Source organism: Grampus griseus, assembly GCF_964374135.1.
Source record: "Grampus griseus genome assembly, chromosome: 8".
In the NCBI taxonomy this organism is placed as follows: domain Eukaryota; kingdom Metazoa; phylum Chordata; class Mammalia; order Artiodactyla; family Delphinidae; genus Grampus; species Grampus griseus.
In genome coordinates this window covers 71,971,813-71,999,737 of record NC_139002.1, presented here as the reverse complement: position 1 = coordinate 71,999,737, position 27,925 = coordinate 71,971,813, and the positions used below count along the sequence as shown (strand labels likewise).

General features: G+C 37.8%; 2 protein-coding genes across 3 annotated transcripts in view; both read left to right on the top strand.

Annotated features, from left to right (window-relative positions):
• PIK3C2A (phosphatidylinositol-4-phosphate 3-kinase catalytic subunit type 2 alpha) overlaps window positions 1-16,921 on the top strand; it is a 104,770-nt gene extending 87,849 nt beyond the window's left edge. The window contains exons 22-33 of one of the 2 annotated variants that reach the window (XM_082659409.1): window positions 737-866; window positions 3,377-3,513; window positions 4,975-5,144; window positions 5,942-6,098; window positions 6,783-6,892; window positions 8,768-8,975; window positions 10,168-10,292; window positions 11,211-11,328; window positions 11,422-11,494; window positions 11,829-11,938; window positions 12,026-12,151; window positions 16,640-16,921. In XM_082659409.1, coding sequence (XP_082515535.1) covers window positions 737-866; window positions 3,377-3,513; window positions 4,975-5,144; window positions 5,942-6,098; window positions 6,783-6,892; window positions 8,768-8,975; window positions 10,168-10,292; window positions 11,211-11,328; window positions 11,422-11,494; window positions 11,829-11,938; window positions 12,026-12,151; window positions 16,640-16,657 — 1,482 coding nt within the window. In that variant the 3' untranslated portion in view covers window positions 16,658-16,921. Of the gene's footprint in view, window positions 1-736; window positions 867-3,376; window positions 3,514-4,974; window positions 5,145-5,941; window positions 6,099-6,782; window positions 6,893-8,767; window positions 8,976-10,167; window positions 10,293-11,210; window positions 11,329-11,421; window positions 11,495-11,828; window positions 11,939-12,025; window positions 12,152-13,818; window positions 14,165-16,639 lie in introns of those variants that run through there. The other variant, XM_082659408.1, reaches the window with a different exon arrangement.
• A 6,353-nt stretch (window positions 16,922-23,274) lies between these two features.
• RPS13 (ribosomal protein S13) lies at window positions 23,275-26,316 on the top strand. Its single transcript, XM_082659411.1, has 6 exons — window positions 23,275-23,383; window positions 23,529-23,577; window positions 23,983-24,061; window positions 25,016-25,185; window positions 25,510-25,610; window positions 26,237-26,316. Exons 1-6 carry the CDS (start codon window positions 23,361-23,363, stop codon window positions 26,268-26,270), a joined length of 456 nt encoding a protein of 151 aa, XP_082515537.1. The 5' UTR covers window positions 23,275-23,360; the 3' UTR covers window positions 26,271-26,316.
• The last annotated feature ends 1,609 nt before the right edge of the window (window positions 26,317-27,925 follow it).

The window sequence follows — 27,925 nt, the reverse complement described above, 5'->3', positions numbered from 1 at the left end:
CCATATACTCAGATCTGGTTTTAGATTTCATTTTATTGTGTTGATGTATTTGCCTTTTCCTAAAACAGTATCATCTGTTTGAATACAGTAATTTTATATGTTGTAATATTTGTTAAGGCAAATCACCTCTTTTTTTCCATAATTTTCTTGGCCAGTCTCAAAAATGTATTCATCATTATGTGTTTTAAACTTATCCAATTTAAAAAGAAAATGAAAACTTGATGTGATCCAGTTAGAATTCATTTGGGGAGAGCTAACTTTTTTTTAAGTAAACTTTTAATTTGAGATCATTGTATATTGAAGTTTGCAGTTCACTGTAGTTCATTTTAAGAAATTACACAGAAATCCTGTATACCCTTTACTCAGTTTCCCCCAATGGTAACATCTTGCAAAACTGTTCTACAATATTGCAGTTAGGATGTTGACATTGATACAGTCAAGATATGAAATATTTCGATCAACACAAAGATCTTCCATATTGCCCTTTTAAAAAATTGAACATAATTCACATACCATAAAACCCAGCCTTTTAAAGTGTACAGATCAGGAAACTGAGACATGAAGAGGTTAAGTAACTTTCTCTAGAATGCTGCAGAAGAATAAAAATGTGGTTCTGTTCATCTTATTCTTTACTCTTTTCACTATTCCCTCCTCCCCACCACCCCCCTTTTATTATATGTAACCTATTAAGTCTTTTGGAAATGTACAAGTTTCATTTTGTTTCCTTGATTTCAAGGTTGGTGAAGATCTTCGGCAAGATATGTTAGCTTTACAAATGATAAAGATTATGGACAAGATCTGGCTTAAAGAAGGGCTAGATCTGAGGATGGTAATTTTCAAATGTCTCTCAACTGGCAGAGATCGAGGTAAATATGTTAGCTATGTCTTATTTTATTCCTTGAATTTAGCTCAGAGTGCACCTGCTCTAAGGGTCCTGGTGCTGGTACACTATGATCTCAGCCTTATCACTTTCCTTTCATAGGTAAGGATGTGCAGACTTTATCTTGTCAAAACGAAATCAGGTCAGGGACTTCCCTGGTGGTGCAGTGGTTAAGATTCCAGGCTTCCACTGCAGGGGGCATAGGATACGTCCCTCGTCGGGGAAGTTCTGCGTGCCGCGCGGTATGGCCAAAAAAAGGGAAATCAAGTCAGTTTAAGAATTCTTGCTGGTTTTATATAGGTACTCAATGAGTAGCCCTAATAAATGCTTGCATGACAATAAGTTTTATAAGATGGAAGTCACTTTATCAAGCAAGATTGCTCATTCATCAACAAGAGCCTACCATTTCACTGGATTAGTTTTTCTGTCACTATACTTATTTCATATAGTTGAACTCTTCTTTCTTCTTATGGAATTCTATGTAACTCTGTAGGCAGTCAACTCCCTCTTTTTTTTATGTTGTTTCTAATGGTTGAGTGCTTACTTTGTGATTTGCCCTGTGCTAAAGCTTTTCACTCGTGTTATCTCACTGTGTCGTTATTTTTCAAATGAAAAATCACATTCACATCCTCTGTGAAGTTGTTTTTTTTTTTTTTGCGGTACGCGGGCCTCACTGCTGTGGCTTCTCTGGTCGCGGAGCACAGGCTCCGGATGCGCAGGCCCAGCAGCCACGGCCCACGGGCCCAGCTGCTCCGCGGCATGTGGGATCCTCCTGGACCGGCGCACAAACCCGCGTCCCCTGCATCGGCAGGTGGACTCCCAACCACTGCGCCACCAGGGAAGCCCCTTTGTGAAGTTTTTAACAAACACCTTAGTCTATAGTAATCCTCCCTTCTCCAGACTCAGCAGTTGTCTTTAATACTTACCAGACATTGCGTCATCTCTGCTGGATTAATTTTAAGTTCCCTCAGGGGGTGGTAGTACTTTGTATATTTATGAACGTTTATCCACTATTTTGTACACAGTAATTTCTACATGTGTATGTTTGATAATGAAATTAGAAATTTGTATATTAAAAATTTGATTAAACATACTCATAGAATCAAGATGCAGGTATTCATTGAAAAAGGATGTCACTGTGAACTATAAACCAGATAATGTAACCAAAACAACACAAAGGACCCAAATGAGTTCACTCTGCCATGTGTGACCAGTCTACTAGGATTACAGCCTGACCCTGCATGCTTTCTTTTGGGATGGCCTGGAGGACTTGGCCTTCTTGGTTATTTCCAGTCCTCCAGTCTTCAAAGCAGGTCTCTGTGTCTGTATCTTTTATTTTGATAACAGTGCATCTCCTTGATTTGTTAAAATATATAAAACTAATTTTTAAAATATATAAAAAATATATGCACATAGTAAAATATCCACATAGCATGTAATAGAATAAATTGGAATGTAAATCTTAGTTTTCTCCCACACCTCCTAGGCAGCCTGCTCTCAAAATATAACTGCTTACATAGCTTTCTGAGACTATTTTTTTATTCTTTTTTAAAAATTGTTTTTGGCCACACCACACGGCACACGGGATCTTAGTTCCCCAACCAGCGATCGGACCCGTGCCCCCTGCAGTGGAAATGCAGAGTCCTAACCACTGGACCACCAGGGAATTCCCTTTCTGAGACTATTTTGTATATATTCCAACATGCATAATACTTTCTTTTAAACAAAAGGTACAGTTCTCTATGTGGATTTTGTCTTTAAAAACATATTTTTGAGATTTTTCTACCTAAGCACAGCATTTACATTTCAGTAAGGAAGACAAAACATGTACTTGAGACTCAAACATATCACAAAGACAATCTTCATTTGTTCTTCCCTTTGAAAGGGCTTAATGTACTCTGAAACACTCTTATATTGCGCAAGTACATGACTAGAGAAAGTTTTTTGTGCAAAATGGGACAGCATATATCTTGTAAGTAACTTTATTGATGAGGTCAGTATTATCTAGTTTGCAATTAAAGTTGTTATTCTTATTTTTTGTGTGGGTAGCACATGGATGTACAGACAAAGTCTGAAATAGTCAAATTCAGTTTTATATCTTGGGTACTTCTTTTTTTTTTTTGCGGTATGCGGGCCTCTCACTGTTGTGGCCTCTCCCGTTGCGGAGCACAGGCTCTGGACGCGCAGGCTCAGCGGCCATGGCTCACGGGCCTAGCTGCTCCACGGTATGTGGGATCTTCCCGGACCGAGGCACGAACCCGTGTCCCCTGCATCAGCAGGCGGACTCTCAACCACTGTGCCACCAGGGAAGCCCTATATCTTGGGTACTTATGAAAATAAAAAATAATTTTGATTTCTCACATTTTCTAGCGTGGGCTGCCAGAGTTGACTTTTTTTTTAAATGTTGGTTGTTAGCTGGTATCTTATGTCATACATCAAAAGCTATAAATTTGGGGGGGAGACATTTTCATATATCTTAATGTTTTGTTTTTAAAGGCATGGTGGAGCTAGTTCCTGCTTCAGATACCCTCAGGAAAATCCAAGTGGAATATGGTGTGACTGGATCCTTTAAAGATAAACCACTTGCAGAGTGGCTGAGGAAATACAATCCCTCTGAAGAGGAATATGAAAAGGTGATTAGCTAGTCTCTGTATTCTAAATTACTGTCAAAAATGTGTTACATAGGTCTTAAGTGCTTTCATTTTCCAGCTCTGGTGACTAGTCATTTAGTTTAAGTTGTGAATTTTTCTCAGTTTTAATGAGATCCTAGTTTATGTCAAATCATTAATGTATCGTATTTACAGATAGATACGTACAAATGCTATCTGTTGACCTATGAAAGTAAAGTAGAGGAATTTTGTTCTTTGTTGGTCTTTTACACTATTTAAGAGCTCTCCCTTTTCTTAATTCTTCGTGGTTTGGGGAAAGAAGCTAATATTTGTTTACAGTAATATTGGCTCTGTGATTCTGAATAAGTTATTTGACCCAAAATAATTGTCAAGTAACATACTTTGAATGGCTTTCATGCACTTGGCTCTTCTGTGTGCTTTGCTAAATAAGAGGGAATATAACATAGTGGAATCTCATTGCCTGGGTTTGAATCTTGGCTCTGCTACTTAACAGTGATGTGATCTTGGGCAAATAATCTTTCTGTTTTTGTTTCTCTCATACGTAAAATAGCAGTAATAATAGTATTTACATCATTGTTTTGTTGTGGCATTTTAAATGAGTTTAATATGTACATACGCACACACATATACTCTGGTGTGTGTGTAGAAAGAGACTAGTGCAATGCCTGGTTTTGTGATAAGTGCTGTGTAAACATATGCTGTTATCGTCATCATCATCATCACCACTAAAGATTTCTAGGGGGTTATGGAATAAAATTAATCACATGGACCTGTAGAGCCACATGACTGTTCCATTCAGAAATGTAGTATCTTGAGAATAAACTAAATGCATTTGCTGTAGTATTTGCTTTACAAATACTCATTGTATGCAACTTGTATCCTTCTTTGTGATATTATATTATTAATTTAATCCCCAGGACAGGCAGGACTAAAGTGAAAGAAGGTCTTCCAGCTTTGAGAAACTTGCAGATGACACATAAGGAGTCACTAAATGGACAGCAAGACACATTCATTATATTATTGGATGTTTAAAGATATAAGCTTACTTTCTTTACACATGCCATTCCTACAAGCCAAAAAAGGGGAAAAAATATTCCTTTATTTAGATTAATCTTTGTCCCAATGTTACCACTTGTGGTAAGTAGCAGAGCCTGTGAAGAGCAGGGTTCCACAAACATGATGCTTAAAAGACGGTCAAAGGCAGAGTGTACCCTAAGTAGGGACTGACAGGATCTCTACCTGTTTGTTGAAAGACAAAAGCTAGAGAGAAGGGGCAATAACCACCTTTAGAAGGGTGTTTGCTTTTGAAAAACTGGCTTCTGCTACCATAACCCAGTTTACAAGCTATTGAGAAAGTGGATTATAATAGTGTTTTCAACGAGTGATAAATTACTTTAATCTTTGTTACCCTGCCTCCTTTAAAAATAATCTTTTTCCTAAGATAATTTTGTATCTTTATTATAGGCTTCTGAGAATTTTATCTATTCTTGTGCTGGATGCTGTGTAGCCACCTATGTTTTAGGTATCTGTGATCGACACAATGACAATATAATGCTTCGAAGCACAGGACACATGTTTCACATTGACTTTGGAAAGTTTTTGGGCCACGCACAGATGTTTGGTAGCTTCAAAAGGTACTAATATTGTTATTATTGTAAAGAAAATAGAGGCACTTCCTACTTCACAAGTTAATGTCCCCAACTATTACATATAAAATAAGCTACAAGGATATACTTGTACACATATAAAATAAGCTACAAGGATATACAACACAGGGAATATAGCCAGTTTTATAACTATAAATGGAGTGTAATCTTTAAAAATTGTGAATCACTATATTATACATGTAACATATAATATTGTATATCAACTACAATTTTAAAAAATCAACTTCAAAAAAAACCAAGTTAATGCCCCAAACTTTGCTTTTTTTCTTGCTGTTCTTTGCCTTGTAGCTCCCTTTGAGCGTAACTAGGGATGAAAAAGGCTCTAAAAGATGACTTTACCATGTAACAGAAAGAATGAGTATGTGTGTGTAACCTTTGAAATGAGTTAAGGTGTATTTTATTTTATCTAGTTAGTGGTACCTATTAGAAATGTTCCCATTTATATAACGGCAACGAGTACAAATTTTTTCTCTATATTTGTTTGTAACTAATATTTGATCTCTGTTTGGCTGTGGGTGGATTGATAAATATCACCTTGGAAATATATATAAATTCTACCTAAATAATGAGATTATATGATGGCTTTCCTGGGGAAATGTGAATTTTTAAGAATTATGCAAATTCAGAACTGCCTGATACTAAGTTACCCACTTAGAAACTGCTATGGCTCAGATAGCTTTAGTTCAATAGCCATGTAATAGCAATAGCACTTATTTGAATATCTTCTGTAAATAATATTTTGTATGTACTTTCTTTTTAAATAGGGATCGGGCTCCTTTTGTGCTGACCTCTGATATGGCATATGTCATTAATGGGGGTGAGAAGCCCACCATTCGTTTCCAGTTGTTTGTGGACCTCTGCTGTCAAGCCTACAACTTGATAAGAAAGCAAACAAACCTCTTTCTTAACCTGCTTTCACTGGTAACTCTGTTCTTTACAAGCATTTAATTAATTTTAAATGAATGGTTCTGTGTTTCAGTATCTAAAAATAGATATTTTGTGATTTTTGGAATATAATTTATTGTAGTTTCAAGTGTCATATTATTACCGAAATATTTTAAAATTGCTGCCATGTGAAATATGCCAGACACCATTTATATAAAATAAAAAAATAAGTCACTAGATAGAGTGGGTACCCTGGGGATGAGCAGTAATAGTAACTGGAAGGGACCCTGAGAGTATCATCTGGGATGCTGGTAAATGTTTTATGTCTTAATCTGGATGTATTCAAATTTTGGACATTCATTAAGCTGTGCTTTTAAGATTTCCGTGCTTTTCTGGTTGTATATTAAGTAAAAACAAACCAAAAAAAACCTCTATGATTATTGTGACTGAAATTGATGTAGAAACAGAGGACTACACAAAAGACCTGGATTTCACAGCGTTTATTCCATAAACTGGCTGTGACTTGCAACAATTGATCTTCTTGGCCAAGATTTTTCTTATTTATGAGAGAATCAGTCCCTAAAACACTAACAGACTCTTTAAAACTGTGATTGTTTTGGTTTGTTTGCTTTATTTCTGATTACTTGGCCAGCTTTTAGGGAGGGGTGAGGAACAGACTTTTAAAAAATTTAACTCACAAACCTTTTATCCTTTCTAAAGATGATTCCTTCAGGGTTACCAGAACTTACAAGTATTCAAGATTTGAAATATGTTAGAGATGCACTTCAACCCCAAACTACAGATGCAGAAGCTACAATTTTCTTTACTAGGTAAGGTATATTTAAGTATATTAGAGAAGGCACACACTGTTTAACCTTGATTTGTTTTCCTTAGTTTAAACAAATGCTATATATCAAAATTCTGATTTATAGGAAAAAATTGTGATTCACAGTACTAGCAAATAGGTTTATCAAAAGTTTATTTACTGAATAAATGTGAAGCATCGGCAATAGCACTTTAAAAAATACATTTATTTCAGGAATTCCCTGGAAGTCCAGTGGTTAGGACTCGGTGCTTTCACTGCAGTGGCCTGGGTTCAATCCCTGGTTGGGGAACTAAGATCCAGCAAGCCGTGTGGCGCGGCCAAAAAAAAAAAAAATTTACTTCTCTCAAAATATCATCTTGGGGGCTTTCCTGGTGGCGCAGTGGTTGGGAGTCCGCCTGCCGATGCAGGGGACACAGGTTCGTGCCCCGGTCCGGGAGGATCCCACATGCCGCGGAGCGGCTGGGCCTGTGAGCCATGGCCGCTGAGCCTGCGCGTCCGGAGCCTGTGCTCCGCAACGGGAGAGGCCACAACAGTGAGAGGCCCGTGTACCGCAAAAAAAAAAAAAAATCATCTTGGGGCTTCGCTGGTGGCGCAGTGGTTGAGAGTCCGCCTGCCAATGCAGGGGACGTGGGTTCATGCCCCAGTCCGGGAAGATCCCACATGCCGCGGAGCGGCTGGGCCTGTGAGTCATGGTCTCTGAGCCTGCGCATCCGGAGCCTGTGCTCCGCAATGGGAGAGGCCACAACAGTGAGAGGCCCGCGTACCGGGGGGAAAAAAAAAAGATCTCAAGTTTTATTTAGTATATGATTTCAATTCTAAACATGACATTTATGAATCATTTCTGCAAAACATATTTTCTACAGTATCACATACAAGGTTTTTTTCTAAAATGGTATCTCTACTAATGTATTTTTCAGGATTCTGCCATAACAATTTTCATGGATACCATAAGTGCTTAAAACAGTGAACTCTGGGTCACTGCTGTAGTAAATTGTTGTTATATGATGTAGTACTTGAAACACATGTACCAACAAGTGGCATTTGAACTTGTGATTATTACTTTAGAAGCAGATCTTCCTGGCAAATATGTTCTAAAGGTCTGGTGACCAGGTTGGTCACAGACCAGTGGTACCACATCATTAAACGCCACAGCAGGGAGGAGCACATGAGCTCATATTCTTTTCTTTCCTTTTTCTCTTGCCTTCTTCCTCTCAGTGGAGAAGAGGTAGAAAACACTGGACTGGACTTCCCTAGTCTCAAGAGTCTGGGCTGAATTGAATTGAAGGAAGCTGACTTTTATATAGCCTTCCAAACTAATCCTGATAATTTAGGTATTGATGAGTTTTGTTTTGTTTTTTTGAGATTTGTTGGCTCCCCTGGGCAAAACTATAAAGCAGGCATGTAAGTATTAGTCGGCTTGACCTGCCATAACAATACACCATAAACAAGGTGGCTTAAACAAAGGAAATTAGTCTTCTCATTGTTCTGGAGCCTGGGAAGTCCAAGATCAAGGTGCCAGCCTATTTGCTTCCTGGTGAGGGTTCAAGCTTGAAGATGAAGGAGGGAGGAGAAGAAAAAGGAGGAAGAAAGTCATTCTTACAAGGACACTAACTCCATAAAGGCCCTGTGGGGTTGGGGCTTTAACATTTGAATTTTGAGGGACACAAACATTCAGTTCCATAGCAAGGCAAAAACCTTTGTGTGAGGTTCCCTGACCTTTACTTTTTGACTGTCTTTTTGATTCTCATTCCTTGACAAAGTGAGAATCTACTCAATATTTTTAAATGAATAAAAGTGTTTTTCATCTTTTATTGTTAAAATAATTGAGAATGTTTTCTTATGAACTTTAATGTTAACACATTGTCTGATTATCTTGTAGGCTGATTGAATCAAGTTTGGGAAGCATTGCCACAAAGTTTAACTTCTTCATTCACAACCTTGCTCAGTTGCGTTTTTCTGGTCTTCCTTCCAATGATGAGCCCATCCTTTCATTTTCACCCAAAACATACTCCTTTAGACAAGATGGTCGAATCAAAGAAGTCTCTGTTTTCACTTACCATAAGAAGTACAACCCAGATAAACATTATGTAAGTTTGGTTCTGTATCTGTAGACACTCATGCGTGCATTATTTTTGTCCTTTCCTACTTACTTCACGGATTCTGCTAAAGTTCAAGCATTTGTTCTTTTCATACTTCTTTCTTCCATGGATGGTCCAAAAATTAATAAGTATACTTGGAGCATCCCTAATTGTTTTTTGGTGTTTATTTCTTGGTAAATTTGCTCCAGAAGCATGAAGGACAAACGATACTCTTCTTTTCAGAGACAAGACTGAAAGGGTGGTGCTATTTTGCTTTTCTCCTTCCTTATCTTCGTTTTTAATTTCAAAGGTAAACCTTGCTCAGTGTAACAAACTCAACCAATATAGAAGCACGTAAAGTAAAAATCTAAGTTCTCATTCCACTCACCAGGGATGATTATAAAACATGCACATAAAGTTGGGTTTTTTGAACAAAAACAGGATCTTTAGTGTGCTCCCCCCGCCCCAAATAGTATAGCATTATCATCTTTTTTGCTGTTATTTTTGTGCTAATATTTTTGTTGGATAACTTTACAGCACTGTCAGCCTTTAAATTTTTGACAAATTGCTAGATTTTAAAAGTGACTTCACTATTTTGATTTTTACCTATTCTTAGTAAATTTTTATGTTTACTGAGTATTTTAGGTTACCATTTAACTGAATAGTCCATTCTTTCCCCCCAATGATTTATAATGCCACCTTTAAATAAAGTAAGTTTGTATCCCTGAATTTATTTCTGGTCTTCTGCAGATATATCTGACTCTCTGTGCACCAGCATTTTACTCTTTAAGTACTTTATAATATATTGATAGTGTAAATATCCAGTAAGACATGTTTTCCCCCATCTCCCAGTCGCCCTAAGTTTTGCCTTCTCATTTGCTCTCATAAATGAATTAACTTAATATTTTCACTGAAAATGCACTACACTTACAAATTTGGAAGGACATTTATATTTAACCCTAGAAATAGAATGACTTTCACATTCCAGTTCTTATTTATTTAGACAATAGTTAAGGTTACTCTTAGAATGTAGTTAGATATGCTATAAATACCTTGACTTTTATATTTGCTGTTTCCTGTTGGTGACATATATATTGCAAAGTGAAAAGCACTTGGTACATATAATGGTCAAGCTGAAAACTGTCTATCAAGAAAAGTTATATTATAAATCTAATGTGTCAGGGGTGTGATTTCTTTTCAGATTTACGTAGTCCGAATTTTGAGGGAAGGACAGCTTGAGCCATCATTTGTGTTCCGGACATTTGACGAGTTTCAGGAACTTCACAATAAGCTCAGTATTATTTTTCCACTTTGGAAGTTACCAGGGTATGTTCTCATCCTTGTACATTAATCTTGTTTTATAGGAAACAATTTATTACCAAGTATAGGTCAAAAGCTTTGTGTTAAGCTAGTGTAAGATACTGTACTGTGGACCGTGTGCAGCTAATTTTCCTTTGTATCACAAGAGCCTGACACAGTACTAGACATAAGGAACTGAGTTTTTCTTGAATGAATGATTAAGATCTTAAACTTAAAATATGTTTAAGTTTACATGTTTGTGTAAATTTCTAGCTTTCTAAATCACTGCAGGAATAATCTATTACGGCCATATTGAGCTCCTCTGAAAAACAATAAACTGAGGCACTGATCACTAATCAAAATGTTAGTGTTTAGGTTTGTATTTGCTACCCTTTGGAAACCTTCAGTTTTTAAGGTAGCTAATGACCGGTAGATGTCCTGTGTTGAATTGCTCCCATTCTTCTCAAGATTAGATTTTGAAAATGAGGCAGCAAAGTGGGTATCAGAGTTTATTTCCATGTGCAGTCTCATTTCACCACTGCCACCAAAATAAGCAGAGTTAAGATGAACTTGATTTGAGCCCTGTGGCATTTGTGGATTTTACTGGTATCAATGATAGCTGTGGCTGATTGCATAATGATTATTTTGGAGGATAAGGTCTGCAAATTTGTGAATGATTAATCTTGAGTAGAAATAAGTAGGAAATAAGTAATACATATGCATATTAGCAATGTACGTTTTGTACCAAGGTCATAAAAGGATAATATATACTTGAACTGTTTCGTCTCTAGTACTTGGAAAAGAAATCCAAAAATAACTTTATAGTGAATTAAGACTCCACTTTGTATTTAAGTGTATAAAAGAATATTTCTAAGTATTATACTTGATGCTATAAATACTCCCAGATGAAATAATTTAAATTCCACTCCTTTTTTTCTTTTGTAGCTTTCCTAATAGGATGGTTCTAGGGAGAACACACATAAAAGATGTAGCAGCCAAAAGAAAAATTGAGTTAAACAGTTATTTACAGAGTTTGATGAGTGCTTCAACGGATGTAGCAGAGGTGACTATCCTAAATGAAAAATAATAACATACTTTTCTGTGCTGCATAGTATTTAAATTAATGAGTCTTTTTTTTTTTCCTCTTCCACCTTAGTGTGATCTTGTTTGTACCTTTTTCCACCCTTTACTTCGTGATGAGAAAGCTGAAGGAGTAGCTAGGTCTGCCGGTGAGAATATTTTTCTCTTTATTGATAATTCATGACTTCCCTATGACCTGCAAGTCTGTAACTTCTCGATGGATGTGGTAGAGTGACAGTGGGTTACTGTCTGTAAACAGTGAGAATGAGAGGAGGGTATTCTTTCTAAGCCAGTTGATTTCTGGATAAACATAATTTTCCTAATGGAGTGTGATTACTAAAGAAGTGTGTATCAATGTTCTACCAGGTTCTTACCTTCTTTTCTCCAACATGTGATGGTCCTGGAATTAGAGCAAAAACTTTTGTTGCAGCTTGAACCACTGAAAGCAACATAAAATAAAGATGAACATATTTATATTTTCAGATGCAGGTTCCTTCAGTCCTACTCCAGGCCAAATAGGAGGAGCAGTGAAATTATCTGTCTCTTACCGAAATGGCACTCTTTTCATCATGGTGATGCACATCAAAGATCTTGTGAGTGATTACAAATAATGATGATTGTAGAGGAAACCTATACCTTGGTAGGAAACATTACTGTTAAGGGAATGCTTTTCTTTACAGGTTACTGAAGATGGGGCTGACCCAAATCCATATGTCAAGACATACCTACTTCCAGATACCCACAAAACATCCAAACGTAAAACCAAAATTTCACGAAAAACTAGGAATCCGACATTCAATGAAATGGTAAGTTAAAATCATTTCTAAAAATTTCCTAGATTTGTTGTTTTAAGATTTTTAATTTTAAGCACTTTAAATTAAAATTTTTTAGCTATCAGTAGCTGAACTATTTATTGTACTAGTAAGGCAAACCACTAGCAGTCCAATGGTGTTTAACAAAATGATGCAGAATTGAACCTTTGATCATAGATCCTTAGGCTTTAAAAAGATCTTAGGGGCCATTATTCAACTACCCTTCTAGTGCTTAAACCCTTTCAAAAAGTGGATGTCTAATCTGTGCTGAAATACTTCCAGGCCATCCAGTTTGTTTTGGGCAGCTCCAACTCTTACATCATTTTCTTTACTGAGCTGAAATCTTCACTCCCTCTAGTTTGCACCTGTATGTCTCAGTTGTACCTCTTGTATCCACACAAATGCTCTGTTCTTCTACATGGCAGCCCTTGAGATAACTGAAGTTCAAATGCCCTTCCTCTTTATTCTGTTGAAACATCTTCAGGACCTTTACCTTGGTTTGATAGGAGGTAGTTTCAAAATCATCCTCCTTCTAATTTGTCTTAGTCTGTCAACAACTCTTGCAAAATAGAGTGATCTGAACTGAAAGCAGTAAGCGAAACATCAGCTGAACAGTGGGGAGCAGAACTGTGACTTTGCTGAGCCACTCATGGTCAACTTATAAATTTACTAATCTATTAAAATGTGCTAACCCTTAGTCAACTACTAGTTTGGGATAATAACCACATTATTTGTGTACATTAACATTATATCCACACAAAAATGTCTGGATAGAGATTTGGAAGCAAATAATTCTGAAGTTTCATCAAGGTTATAAATTTATTAAAACCACAGAATACCCTTTCAGCCCTTTTTAAAAGCACATAAAATGTTTGGAGAAGACCAATTGGTATTATTCTCAAAAAGTAGTAGAGGCATTTCTTCTAGTTAGTGTTATACTTTGAAGAAACTGAAATGTGGTCATTTTTTTAGTTCTTTTAGTCAAACAGTGAGAACTAGATTAAGGAGATGTTGCTCAGAAGTTATGGTGAGGCTTTCTTGAAAAGAAAAAAATTGTGTTGCATGCAGTGTTTGAAAGAGAATAACCTTACAACACTCCAGATTTGCTATAAACTACATTTGTAATTGGTGATTTTGCACTGAATTATGGATAATCAGAAATTATCACTTAATGGTATATAAAATCCAACAGAATAAAGACAACAAAAGGAAATTTTAGTCCCTCACTTTCTGTAAAATAGTTACAATTACACTATCCCAACTTGCTTCCTTCTACTCTCTTTTTCTTCCATTCTCTTCCTTCCATTTCTCTTTTAAAGATGATCTATTAAATTATCTTAAGGCAGGCTGCCATGTAATTTTCCTTCCCCATACCTCCATTTCAGAAAAACCATGTTTTTAGTTTTTAGCTAATAATAATTTTCTGCTTTGTGCATTCCTGTCAGACACTCAGAGGAATGATAATACAATCCAAGACTCCTGAAATACAAAATGTGAATCTAAAGTATGAGACATATTCTACCAGATATGTCATAATCAATGTCATTAGTTGTAGTCACTCTTTGACTAATAATCTCACTTACGTTTTTATGTAAAATAATCCTAGAAACCAGACAAATAAATAATTTGTAATCTGCTGTTTCTTTTTGCCTTTGCTATAGCTTGTGTACAGTGGATATAGCAAAGAAACCCTAAGACAGAGAGAACTTCAGCTAAGTGTACTCAGTGCAGAATCTCTGCGGGAGAATTTTTTCTTGGGTGGAATAACCCTGCCTTTGAAAGATTTCAACTTAAGCAAAGAGACAGTTAAGTGGTATCAGCTGACTGCAGCAACCTATTTGTAAGCTAGTGAATTTCTGAGCTTTGGAAGCAAGAATAGTTATAAACATGTGCAGACACACGTGAACTTTGTATAATATTTTTATACTGGACAGAAATTATAAAGTAAATGTACTTGCTGCATTTCAACACATCTGTTGGACCAACAGTTACTTAACTTTTATGAATTTGTTGACTCCATTGCTGTTTTAAAGTCATTGTATAGAATGCTGTAAATCCTAAACTTAATATATAATAAGTCCTGAAAAAGACTTTGAGTTGGTGAAGGAGTTAATCCTTTCTTGAGTAATAGCTTTAGTGTGGTCTGATAGTATTGTCAGTTCAACCATCTATTTTGCATTGTTTCTTACACAGACATAGCATGTTTGTTTTCCTGTTTTGCACCTTTTACAGCCTTTACCACTGTGTATGTTCACAAACACCAAAGGAGAGGAAAGGTGCAGGGTGTTACCATAAAATGCAGCTGCTATTCACAGGGCTGAAAAGCAAAGCACAAGTAATAAATAGTTGTGTTAAGAACTACTAAGTAGTTGATAGAAGTAGGGGAAAATAACATTGCTTTTTATTATTCACGTCTTTAAAACCTTTTTCAGAATAAGTGCCAATCACTGAAGTTGTAAATAATGGTGCCTTAACTTCATATGCTTCTCTGGCACTTCATTCTGAGTTTTTTCCTGACTTAATAGTAAGTAGTTTTGACTCCCTTTTTACTAAAGACAAGAAATTAATGTAAATTTACTAATGCTTTTCCCACAGATAGATCATTTTCTGTACTTCAGATGTGTGACTTATTAGTTATTTAAACATCAGCCATTTGTTTTATGTTTTCGTTGCGCAGTAACTGAATGAGAGTAATCAACATAGATGTACACTATATTCCATCATTCCATTATAATCCTACATTTATTTCCAGGAGGGTGAACTGAAGTTTGGTAATTTTACCTCCATATATCTATACTCCACCCCTCATTAAACGAGAGAAAATATTCCCTCAAGTGTCCATTCCTGTTCGGTAGAAGAACTCCATGAGTAGGGCAGACTCTTCACAAGAGGCCCAGGACAAGAACTCTAGGGTCCAGACTAAATTTTAATGTAGACCTTTATGGCACAGTTTGTCTTGTACACTGTCTTACTTATACCTTTGTAAACATTTTACATTCGCATGAATTACTTTCCTTAATATAATGAGATTTAGAATCATAAGGGACATGATTGAAATCATTCTATAGTAACCATTAAGAACAGGGTTCACTTTTATTATTCATTCAACTTCACACATAATTTTGTGTTTAGTTTGGATAAATAGGTATATATAATATTAATTCTCATGGCTAGAATAGGTATTCACTTTTAAGTGGTAAGAGACTGTAGCAATCTAGTTGCTGTGACATAACTGACAAAATATTCAATGAAAAATACCAAGAAAGGAAGGACAATCTCCGATTCAGTTGCCCAGAACAGAATTTTATTAACTGTGCAAATGTTTAATGTAAATGGTGATACCTGCAGAGCAGACAAAGAAGAGTTGAGAATGTATCAGTGGGACAGGTTAAAAAAAAAACTTGAAATTTTTGGTGCCTAACACTAATGGTCCACTTGTAGGAAACCCCGTATGATATATGAATGTCTTTTTTTATATTAAAATGTGTTGTCTATTTAATAAGTTAATTAAAAGGCAGATCAAAACACCGCTGTTTATTTGCTTTTTCCACATACAGTTAACATTTCCTTAAAGTGTGTAAGTAGCTTTGCAAATGTGAAGAAGTACTAGATATTTTCACTTGTTTTTAAGACCTAATTCCATTCCATGAATTGTCACTTAGCCACTGTTAAAAAAAAAAAGGAAAAAAAGAAAAAAAAGTACTGTCTTGGTAAAAGGTCACTGTTACTTGGACTCAGTGTATACTGCCTGTTTGCAATCTGTTATAGCAGTGTCTTTTATACAAATAGTAGAGTTAGAAAATGTGATGTCACTTTCCAATTACAAGAAATATGGACTTCTTAACCAAAAATGTATATTACACACTCTGTATAGTTAACCAGAGTTCAAAACAAGTGGTAATCTTTCTCTTAATTTAACTCATTATGTGCCTTCTTTGGTCATTAAAAAAACACACGTTAAATATATTTTAAATATGTTATTTCTTTGTGAACGCTAATCTTCAGCCCTTACCAAAAACAAACAAAAAATGACAGAGGCGCCTCTTTGCACTACTTACCATCAGTAAATTTTTAAATGTTTTTTTAAACACTTTTTAAAGCTTGCATTAAAGTAAATCTGAAACAAAAGTTTAAACAAACTAGCCAAGACACTAATTTTTATATATAATCACAGTGTTTTATACCTATCTTTACTGAGTAAAAATAGTTATGCTTAAGTCGTACACCAAAAGAATTTTTTACCCTCGCAGTGTTTTGGGATTTGAAAATAATGGTTTACTCGAAGAACCTATTATTTTCTCTACTGAGGAACCCAATGTAGAACTTGCACTGATGTTTTTATTACTGCCTTTATAAGAATCTGTAGGTATCTAAATGTTAAGGCATGTATGATCTTTGATAAAGTATTCTTTCATCTTTTCAAATTAATGTTGTGTAAAAGTTTCAATATCTTGCCTTAAATTGGTTGACTGTTCTTTCTAGGATTCATGTGGCATTTAAAAAAGAAAACATTAAATTTGATACTTAGACTTCAGATCAAAAAGGAATCAAGCCCCACTACCATAATCCATGGATTTACTTACATGCTGTTTGACTAGCAATGCAAATATGAATAAATATGGCAGTTAGTCTCATCTGTAAGAACCAAATACTTTAATTATGTTAAGGTAGTTAATAAAGATGTATAATATTTTTATTAATACCTTGAATATATTCAGTGGATTGAATATGACTTCATAACTGTACTACAATTGTATTAAAATATTTCTGGAACAAAGGAACTCTGCTATCATTTCTTTTTTTTTTTAAGATTTTTTTTTGATGTGGACCATTTTTAAAGTCTTTATGGAATTTGTTACATTATTGCTTCTGTTTTATGTTTTGGTTTTTTGGCCGCGAGGCATGTGGGATATTGGCTCCCTGACCAGGGATCAAACCCACACCCCCTGCATTGGAAGGCAAAGTCTTAACCACTGGACCACCAGGGAAGTCCCCATGCTATGATTTCTTTCCTCATCCACATATTAACATTTTTGGTTCAAAACTCTGGTATGAGCTCACTGCTGCTATTCTTTGCATCCAACCCAGGAGTTTATTAGATTCAGATAATCCTGAATTTCAGAACTGGCCTGTGATCTGCCCCTAAAAATGTCCAAATAGAGTGTCTGACTTCTAAGTGTGGTTCGTGGAAGGTCTGGATTGCCACTTTGTTAGAGCCCCATCACCATTTCATAGAAGTGAAATGCTTCTGTGAGTACGGTCCCTGGCCTTTGGTAATTTACTTAAATATTAACTATGTCTATAGCATGGCTATTACTATACTATCTTCAGAACAGACAATGTAGACTCTTAATACCATACTTCCATCCTGGAATGATACCAGTGAGGTTGTGGTTCTCTGATCCTAGAGATAACATGTAAAAGGGCCAGAGACCATGAAAGAGCAATAACTTAATTAGAGCCAGTTTCTTTGGTTGATAAACTCAGTTTGTGTCAGAAACAAAACAACTTTATTTTACCCTTACTGTGTTGAAACACTTTATCACGCAAATTTTAGACAAAGTTAGACAACAGTATAATGAACTCCATGAATGAATCCTGTCACACACCTTTAACAATTATTACCTTAGGGCTAATTTTGTTTGATCTATATTAATGATGATGTGCCTAGGTGTAGTTATCTTTATTTTTTTCTATTTAGGATTCTTAAGTCTATGGATCAGTAACTTTCTTCAGTTCTGAATAATTTATTGTGACTTCTTTTCCAATTCACTACTTCTCTCTTCAACTGTTTGACCCATTCATTGAGTTTTTAATTTGGGTTATTGTATTTTTCACTTCTATTTGGGTTTTTTTTGTTTGTTTATTTGAATCATGATCCAGAAAAGACACAAGACTGCCAGGATCAGTGTGGAAAGAATAGTTCTTTTTCAACAAATGGGGCTGAGACAATTAGATAACCACATGCAAAAAAGTGAAATAGGACTCTTACAACATATACAAAAATCAATTCAAAATGGATCAAAGACCTAAACATAACTAAAATTATAAAATTCTTAGAAGAAAACATAAGTGTACATCTTTGTAACCTAGAATTAGACAGGGTTTCTTATGTCACAAAAAGCACAAGCAACAAAAGAAAAATAGATTGGTTTTCATCAAAATTACAAACTGTGCATCAAGGACACTTAATAAAGTAAAAAGACAACTCACAGGATTGGAGAGAATATTCACATATACCTGATAAGGACCTGGTATCTGGAATACATAAAGCGCTCTTAAAATTCAAGAGAAAGCAAACTCGCTTTTTAAATGGGCAAAGGACTTTTGAACAGACGTTTTTCCAGAATGGCCGACAATCACATGAAAAGATGCTCAATATCTCAGTCATTACGGAAATACAAAACTACATTGAGATACCAATTCACACCCACTAGGATAGCTAGAATTTAAAAAGTTAAGTGTTTGTGAGGATGTGGAGAAATTGGTGCCCTCGTACACTGCTAGTAGGAATGTAAAATGGTGCCAGCTGCTGTGGAAAACACTGTCAGTTCTCAAAAAGTTAAACATAGCTTCCCCGGTGGTGCAGTGGTTAAGAATCCACCTGCCAACGCAGGGGACACGGGTTCGACCCCTGGTCCAGGAAGATCCCACATGCCGTGGAGCAACTAATTCCGTGTGCCACAACTACTAAGCCTGTGCTCTACAGCCTGTGAGCTACAACTACTGGAGCCCACGTGCCACAATTACTGAAGCCCACGCGCGTAGAGCCCGTGCTCTACCACAAGAGAAGTCACTGCAATGAGAAGCCCGCGCACTGCAAGGAAGAGTAGCCCCCACTCGCCGCAACTAGAGAAAGCCCGCGCGCAGCAACGAAGACCCAACGCAGCCAAAAATACATACATACATACATACATACATACATAGTTACCCCTATGACCCAGCAATTCATATGGTATGTAATCTCCAAGAGAACTGAAAACAGGTACTCAAATACTTGTGCGCAAATGTTCATAGCAGCATTATTCATAGTGGTCAAAAAGTAGAAACAAGCCAAATATCCATCAACTGATGAATGGATAAAACAAAATGGTATATCCCTATGATGAAATATTATTCAGCCATTAAAAGATATGGAGCATTGATACATACTACAATATGGATGAACCTTGAAAACATGCTAATGGAAGAAACAACATACAAAAAGCCACATACTGTATGATTTAATTTATATGAAAAGTCCAGAATAGGCAAATCCAAGGAGACAAAGCACATTAGTGGTTGCCAGGGACTGTGGGGGACGGGATACTGAAGAGTGATTGCTTAAAGAACAGAAAGCTTTTTTTAGATTTATTTTTTATTGAAGTATAGTTGAATTACAATGTTGTTATTGATGTACAGCAAAGTGACTCAGTTATACATATATATATATTCTTTTTCATATTCTTTTCCATTATAGTTTATCACAGGATATTGACTATAGTTCCCTGTGCTATACAGTAGGACCTTGTTGTTTATCCATTCTATATATACCAGTTTGCATCTGTTAATCCCAAACTCCCACTCCTATCCCCTGCCTTGGCAGCCACCAGTCTATTCTCTGTGTCCCTGATTCTGTTTCATAGATAGGTTAATTTGTGTCATATTTTAGATTCCACATATAAGTGATATATGGTATTTGTCTAGAATAGAAAGCTTTTTTAAAAAAATTATTTTTTTTTGGCTGCGTTGGGTCTTCGTTGCTGTGCGCTGGCTCTTCTCTGGTTGCAGCGAGCGGGGTCTACTCTTAGTTGCGGTGTGCGGGCTTCTCATTGCGGTGGCTTCTCTTGTTGCAGAGCACAGGCTCTAGGTGCGCAGGCTTCAGTAGCTGTAGCACACGGGCTCTAGAGCGCAGACTCAGTAGTTGTGGCGCACGGGCTTAGTTGCTCTGCGGCATGTGGGATCTTCCCGGACCAGGACTTGAACTCGCGTCCCCTGCATTGGCAGGTGGATTCCTAACCACTGTGCCACCAGGGAAGCCCAGAAAGCTTTTTAGTGAAAATTCCTGGAATTAGTGGTGATGGTTGCACAACACTGTAAATGTGCTAAAAGACACTGGATTATACACTTTAAAATGGTTACTCTAGTGGATTTTATGGTATGTGAATTTTACCTCAATAAAATGTTTAGAAGCTCATACAATCAATTTTTAGAAACCATTTGATCATGGAACCTCTGCCTTTAATAAATGTGTTAACACTATTTTTTTAGATCGTGAAATTATAATTTCCCCTTTTTTGTCTTTGAAAAATCAGGTTTTAATTAACAAGTTCTCCAAAAAGCATGCCACATTTAAAGGCAATAGAAGGTAAATATCATTTGATTAAAATTTATACACATCATATTTTATCTTTATTATTACTGAATATACAAACATGGCCAGATAAAGAATTGAAAACTAGTGGAGGGCTTAAACATGACTAAAACAAACAAAAAACCCTGAAACAATAGTTATAATTCCTATACCATGAATAAATATTTGAGTCAACATTCCTATATCCTTATTAGAAAAACTGTATGGTCTTTTTAACAACTAATTTTTTTAAATGATTTTTTTTTAAACCAGAGTGGTATTCTCAAAACAATCCAATACTAGTATTGGTTATATCACAGATATCCTTCAAATCATTCTACTACAAGACATAAGTGTGATAAGTTAGCGGGCTGAGGTCAAATCATTCTGGAAATGCTTGAGTACTCAAAAACCTCATGTATAACTAAGAAAGTGATTTGATCCAAATCACACACAGATGTATGGTAATCCAGGTCTAGATTGCCAAATCTTACTCTTCCCACTATGCCTCCTGAAATAAAGTTTGTAGTCTACACATCTTCATGAGGAAAAAATTACTTCTTTAGATTCATTCTTTAAAAATATTATTGACTGCCTAGTTAGGCACTGTTCTTGGTGCTGGAGGTGAAAGCAATGAACAATCTAAGAGTTCACATTTATTGGAGGCAGACAACCAAACAAACAACTAGAAAGGAAAAATGAAAGCACAAAAACAAACATACAGATCAATGGAACAGAACAGAGAGCCCAGAAATAAACCCACACACCTACAGTCAATTAATCTTCGACAAAGGAGGGAAGAATATACAATGGAGAAGAGTCTCTTCAGCAAGTGGTGCTGGGAAAGCTGGACAGCTGCATGTAAATGAATGAAGTTAGAATACACCCTCACACCGTACACAAAAGTAAACTCAAAATGGCTTAAAGACTTAATATCAGACGTGACACCATAAAACTCCCTAGAAGAGAACATACGCAAAACATTCTCTGACATAAATCATAGCAATATTTTCTTAGGTCAGTCTCCCAAGGCAATAGAAATAAACAAATGGGACCTAATCAAACATAAGCTTTTGCATAGCAAAGGAAACCATAAACCAAATCAACCAAAGACAACCTATGGGAGAAAATATTTGCAAATGATGCAGCCGACACGGGCTTAATCTCCAAAATATACAAACAGCTCATACAACTCTAACGAAAACAAACAGTCCAATCAAAAAATGGGCAGAAGACCTAAACAGACATTTCTCCAAAGAAGACATACAGATGGCCAACAGGCACATGAGAAGATGCTCAACACCGTTAATTATTAAAGAAATGCATATTAAAACTATTAAGTATCACTTCACATCGGTTAGAATAGCCATCATCAAAAAGTCTACAAATAATACATGCTGGAGAGGGTGCGGAGAAAAGGGATTCCTCCCACACTGTTGATAGGAATGTAAATTGGTGCAGCCACTATGGAAAACAGGATGGAGGTTCCTTAAAAAATTAAAACTAGAGTTACCATGTGATCAGCAATCCCACTCCTGGGCATATATCCGGAAAAGACAAAAGCTCTAATTTGAAAAGATACACGCATCCTAATGTTCATAGTGGCACTATTTACAGTAGCCAAGACATGGAAGCAACCTAAGTGTCCATCAACAGATGAATGGATAAAGATGTTTTTATATCTATATATATATCTATATATGCAATCGAATGTTAGCCATAAAAAAGAATGAAATAATGCCATTTCAGCAACATGGATGGACCCAGAGATTATCATACTAAGTCAGACAGAAAGACAAATATTACATGGTATCACTTTTATGTGGAATCTAAAAAATAGTACAAATGAACTTATTTACAAAACAGAAACACTCACAGACATGAAAACAAACATGGTTACCAATAGCGAAGGCAGAGGGAAGGAGTATGGGATTTTAAAAATAAATAAATAAAGGAAAATGACAGACTATATGTTATGAGGATAATCAATAGGATACTGTGTTGGGAGGGAAAAGAACTACTTTAAAGGGAATGGTTTTCCTCAGGGAGGGCCTCATTGAGATGACAGAGGCCAGGACCTGACTTCTCTGTAGTCAGTGACCCCTCCCCTGAAAGATTAGGATTAGAAATAAGAAATGTTACTCTTGGCTAGGTGGCAGCCACTACCATTACATCCAATGTAGCACTTATCACCATGGTATTGTACCGGCGAATTTTTTGTATGTATGTATTTTCTGGCTCCGCAGCGCAGCTTGTGAGATCTTAGTTCCACGACCAGGTACCAAACCCAGGCCCTTGGCAGTGAGGGGGCGGTGTCCTAACCACTGGACCACCAGGGAATTCCCCCATGTGAATGTTTTAAGGGCAGGGACAGACTCTGAGGTATCCAGAGCCAAGGCAAGGCCTGGCACTGGTGAGTGGATGAACAATTGTGTAGGGCTGAACTTCTGACGCCCAAATTCGCTGGGCGGCGGGGGCGCAGATAACGGCCTTCTTTAAGGGCGGGGACCAAGTCTACCAACCTCTGCAGCCGTATCTGTTCCATTCGCACTCCCAGTCCGGCATCCGAACCTGAACAACCTCGGCGCAAGCAGCACTTCTAACTAGCCCTCAGCCCAGGCTGGAGGCGGACTCTTTTTCCCCTTCTCTAGTCTAGCACCGCCTCAAACACCGATGCATGCCGGGATGTGTAGTCCACGTTGAAGTGCTTTTCGGGATATGTAGTCATGCGGTCGCCGGGAAACACGCAGCGCAGCTCCGCCTCCTGCCGGCGAGGAAGCGAGGACGTGTGAGGTCACTTCCGGCGTGTAGGGTGGCTTCCTACGGCGCTCCCACCGTCTCCCTCCTTTTCGGTACCGCACCGCCGCCATCATGGGCCGTATGCATGCTCCCGGGTAAGCTCGGGTTTGTGAACGGGTTGCTAGGGCTGGGCCCGGGAAGGGGGGGGGAAAGAGAGACTGTGGGCAGCGGGTCGAGGGGGTTAGGTTCTGGGCTGCTGTGGCAGGGATTTCCTCACCCCGAGACTGCTTCTCTCCCCAGGAAGGGCCTGTCCCAGTCGGCTCTACCTTACCGCCGCAGCGTCCCCACTGTAAGTAGCGCGCGGGGACCGGGGAGAGGCCGGGAGGGGGTGCCATTCGTTGCTTGGGGGAAGCGGCGCGGGGATGAGAACCACGTGTGCATGAGGAGCGCGGTTTGTTTTTTTTTTTTTTTGCGGTACGCTGGCCTCTCACTGCTGCGGCCTTTCCCGTTGCGGAGCACAGGCTCCGGAACCGCAGGCTCAGCGGCCATGGCTTACGGGCCCAGCCGCTCCGCGGTATGTGGAATCCTCCCGGACCTGGGCACGAACCCGTGTCCCCTGCACCGGCAGGCGGACTCCCAACCACTGCGACACCAGGGAATCCCAGGAGCGCGGTTTTGAAGGTGGAGGGGACCGCTGTGTTTCGGTTCCATCTCTGGTTTTTCGTCTTAAAGCCGATTTCTTTACCATAAACAGTGGCTGAAGCTGACGTCTGACGACGTGAAGGAGCAGATCTACAAATTGGCCAAGAAGGGCCTGACTCCCTCGCAAATAGGTGAGTATTTTTGTTTAATGCAGCCCCTTCCGCTTGCCCTCGTGTAACCTGCTGAAGAAGACTCGGGGCAAACGTCTCACACGTGGCTTGAAAATCTTTTGCTCGTTTTCCTTGCTTTACTGTTGATGATGACCGAGGCCTAGTCTTCATTTGCTGAACTCTCAGGTTCTTACTTGGAAGGCGGTAAAGTGAGTAAAATGTGGTCCAAAATTTAATGAGTATTTTCTTTGGGCTAGGCACTCTCCTAGGTGCATGGTTCTAAGCACTTTACATATGCTGACGTTGTTTAATGCTGACAGCCATACTTTCAAATAAATACTTTCTTTATGTTAAGTTGAGGCACTGAGGCACATTGAGGAAACTGAGGCACACTGCAGCTGTGTAACGCGCCCCAAATCACACAGGTGTTAATGGAGGAATTGGGATTGGCTACTCAGAGTGCTCATCACTTTCTCACAGTTAGATGTGGTTTGAACCTCAGCTGTGTGTGACTTTGTGCAAATGGCTTCATTCAGTGAATGTTTGCCTGCTATGTGATTCTGGATCCTGAGAATAAAGTAATCAAAAAAAGGGCAACTTAGTCTTCTGGAGTTTACAGACTAGTGGAGGTATTGCACACAATAGGAGATACATAATAGACTGTCAAGTAGTCAGATGGTGCTGTTTTGAAGAATCTCCTTGATTCCTTTGGTGGCCTGTAATGCAACAGCTGACTATGATGATGGTCTTACAACATTCGCAGTTTCCACCAGAAAGGTTTTCCTTAGTGTTGGGTAAACCTTCCTTGGCTGTCTGAGTGAGCTTTGCATGCAGTCTAATGTCGGTGTCTGATGTATAAAAGTAAGCCTTGTTTTACAGATGGGAAACTTGGAAAGTGACTTGATCTCAGAGCCTTGACGTCACATGCTTCAATTTGTATGTTTGGTGTGGGAATTTATATTATTCCCTTTTCAGGTGTAATCCTGAGAGACTCACATGGTGTTGCACAAGTACGTTTTGTGACAGGCAATAAAATCTTGAGAATTCTTAAGTCCAAAGGACTTGCTCCTGATCTTCCTGAGGATCTCTATCATTTAATTAAGAAAGCTGTTGCTGTTCGAAAGCATCTCGAGAGAAACAGAAAGGTAAGAGAAGAGGACTACTTGTACTAATTCATTTCAGTAAAATATAATGCGTGTGATTTGAATTATCCAAGGTGGATTAGGGCACAAACAAATCACACTGTTTGCTTTGAAATAAAAGTTCCACCGGGAGAGATTTGCAGGGGGAGCTTTGGCTCCCTAAATTCCCTTAAGGACTTAATCTAGCCACATGAACCCTAGCCTGTGGTTCTGTTAAGGGACACTGGGTAATTTCTCATTAAAGTACGTGGTGTCTGTATATTCTACTGTTAAAATAGTGTTTAGTTTTGAGTGGTTTTCCTGAATTCTGTCAATTTTTATTTTTAGGATAAAGATGCCAAATTCCGTCTGATTCTGATTGAGAGCCGTATTCACCGATTGGCTCGATATTACAAGACCAAACGAGTCCTCCCCCCCAATTGGAAATAGTAAGTATTGACCCCTTTTGTTAACAAGAACAGGAGTTGGCCAGATATTAAATAGTAATAATTATAGTAAAAGGCCTGACAGTAAATGTTTTAGACTGTGGCTCTATGGTCAACTACTCTTTCAACTCTGATTATAGCAAGAAACCAGCCATAGACAATACATAAACAGGTAGACATGGCTGTGTTCCATTGAAACTTTTTACAAAGACAAAGGGCCATAATTCTGTAGACCACTGATTTAGAACACAAGCAAGCCCTTTGAATCGCTTTTAGATTGTGGGTAAAGTTTCAGTTCTTACCTCTGCTCCCAGGTGCTTATGTTGTCTTAATTTTTGCATAGATTGCTCACTATAATGACTAATTTCCAGACATTCGGAGTTTACACCAGAAAGGTTTTTCCTTATGTTGGCCAGTTCTTCTTTGGATGTCTAAGTGATCATCTTCATATTATGCTTGATCATAATGAACTGATTCAGGAACTGAGCTGTTTGGTGCATTTATATATTTGGGGTTTATTTTAGCTGTTAGGAAATAGCTCTCATAGTTTTTGGAGATTCTTGGAATGAATATGGAGGACTTTTATTAATCTAGCTCTTCTCATCCCCCCCCGCTTTTTTCCTTTTCAGCGAGTCATCCACAGCCTCTGCCCTGGTTGCATAAAATTGTATGTTGTACTCAAGCAATAAAATCATTGTTTAACTAGGAACATGTTTTGTATTTCTTTCCCTAAAAAAATTCAGTGGTTTGTGTGCTTATCTTTTTTGACGTGGACGTGTGTTAGCAGAATTAGAACTGGGTGATTCCACAGGGAGCAATGAGATAGCATCTATCCGTTACATCCCTTCTCTGCTCAAACTAGTTGAGCAGTTTATAACTTCATGGTGATTTCTGTGTACAAAGTGGGTAGGTATTGGAAGAGACTAGGAGGTGGTGACTTACTGTTTTGATGTCATGGCAAAAATGTTTCTAAGTAATTTTGATACATTTGATGTATTTGAGGTAGATCTGTGATGTTATCTACATTGAAATATCAGAAATACACTTGAAAGCGTCTGGAGGGGAGGGCATCTTTAGTATGGAGGGACTTAGGAAGAAATATTTGATCCTAGTCCTGTGGGTGAGGCTTAAAGGTGAGGAAGAAGGGCTTCAGGGAACAGGAAGAACTATGAGATGAGCTTAGCTCCCTGAGCCTTGCAACTTTTGGATGGGTTAGGACAAAATTTACTCAGCTGGGTGTTGTCAGAGTATTCATTTAATTAATTCTTAAAACCTAATGAGGTACATGGGTAACCCTGTTTGAAAGAGGCAAGTCTTGAACAGCTGGAGTGAGGTGTTCAAGACTGTAAAACCAGTAAATGAGAAGCTGCATGTCTGGCTGGTTTACTCCTTCAGAATTCAGAAAATTCAAGCAAGCCATGTGTATGTACCACCTTTTTTCTAAGTGTTCATCACTTGAATAAATGTTTATTCTTTTTACTTAAGCTTTCCCTAAGCAGTAATCAAAGTTGTGGTCGAAATCACACTCTCAGGCAAAGTCCCTTGTTTTCAAGAGACCAGTATCGTAAGTAGCATTGATGTCCCTGTGGGATGATGGGCTCTGGGGGCACAGACACCTCCTTCACTTCCCTTGTTCTTCAGGACACGGCGTATATTTGCCTCCCCAGCTCTGCTGGGTATGCAGCTCTCTGTGCCCTGCTGGGTGTACAAACTGACTCAGCCCCACATCCTAATGGGCTCACAAACATGGGAAACAGGTGTGGAAATTTTACCCAATTCTTACATAGTGTTAGATGTAAGTTTCTAATCCCTGTGCTTTTATGTTCAGGTCTTAAAAGTGGGTAACTGTCATAAACCAAGAAATAAATTTACTGTAATAAGGCAAACATCTCCAAGAATGATGAACAAGTAAAACAAGGTAACAGCAAGATCTTTGCAAACCCCAGGTAAGCTAGGCAAATGTTGGGTATTGATGATTCTGGACCAAAAGCTAGTCAATAGTACATGGAACATTTGATGTTACCAAACATCTCTAGGTTTCTTTTAATTAGGAGAAGTATTTACCTATTTATAATTTTGCCATCAAGCCAACAGAATTACTGCAAATACTAAATCGGACTACATATTGGGAGGGTTTTTAATACCTTAAAAAATAATATATTAATGTAAAAACCGTCTGCAGTCCTTTAGGCAGAGGGTTCAAACTTGGCTTTCAGAAACAGCCCTGCTACTTAAAGGCCGTGTGGTTTGGGGGTCAAATCTCAAGAATCTCTAAATTACTGTGAGGATCCCATGATGTTCTTAATATGTGGCAGTAG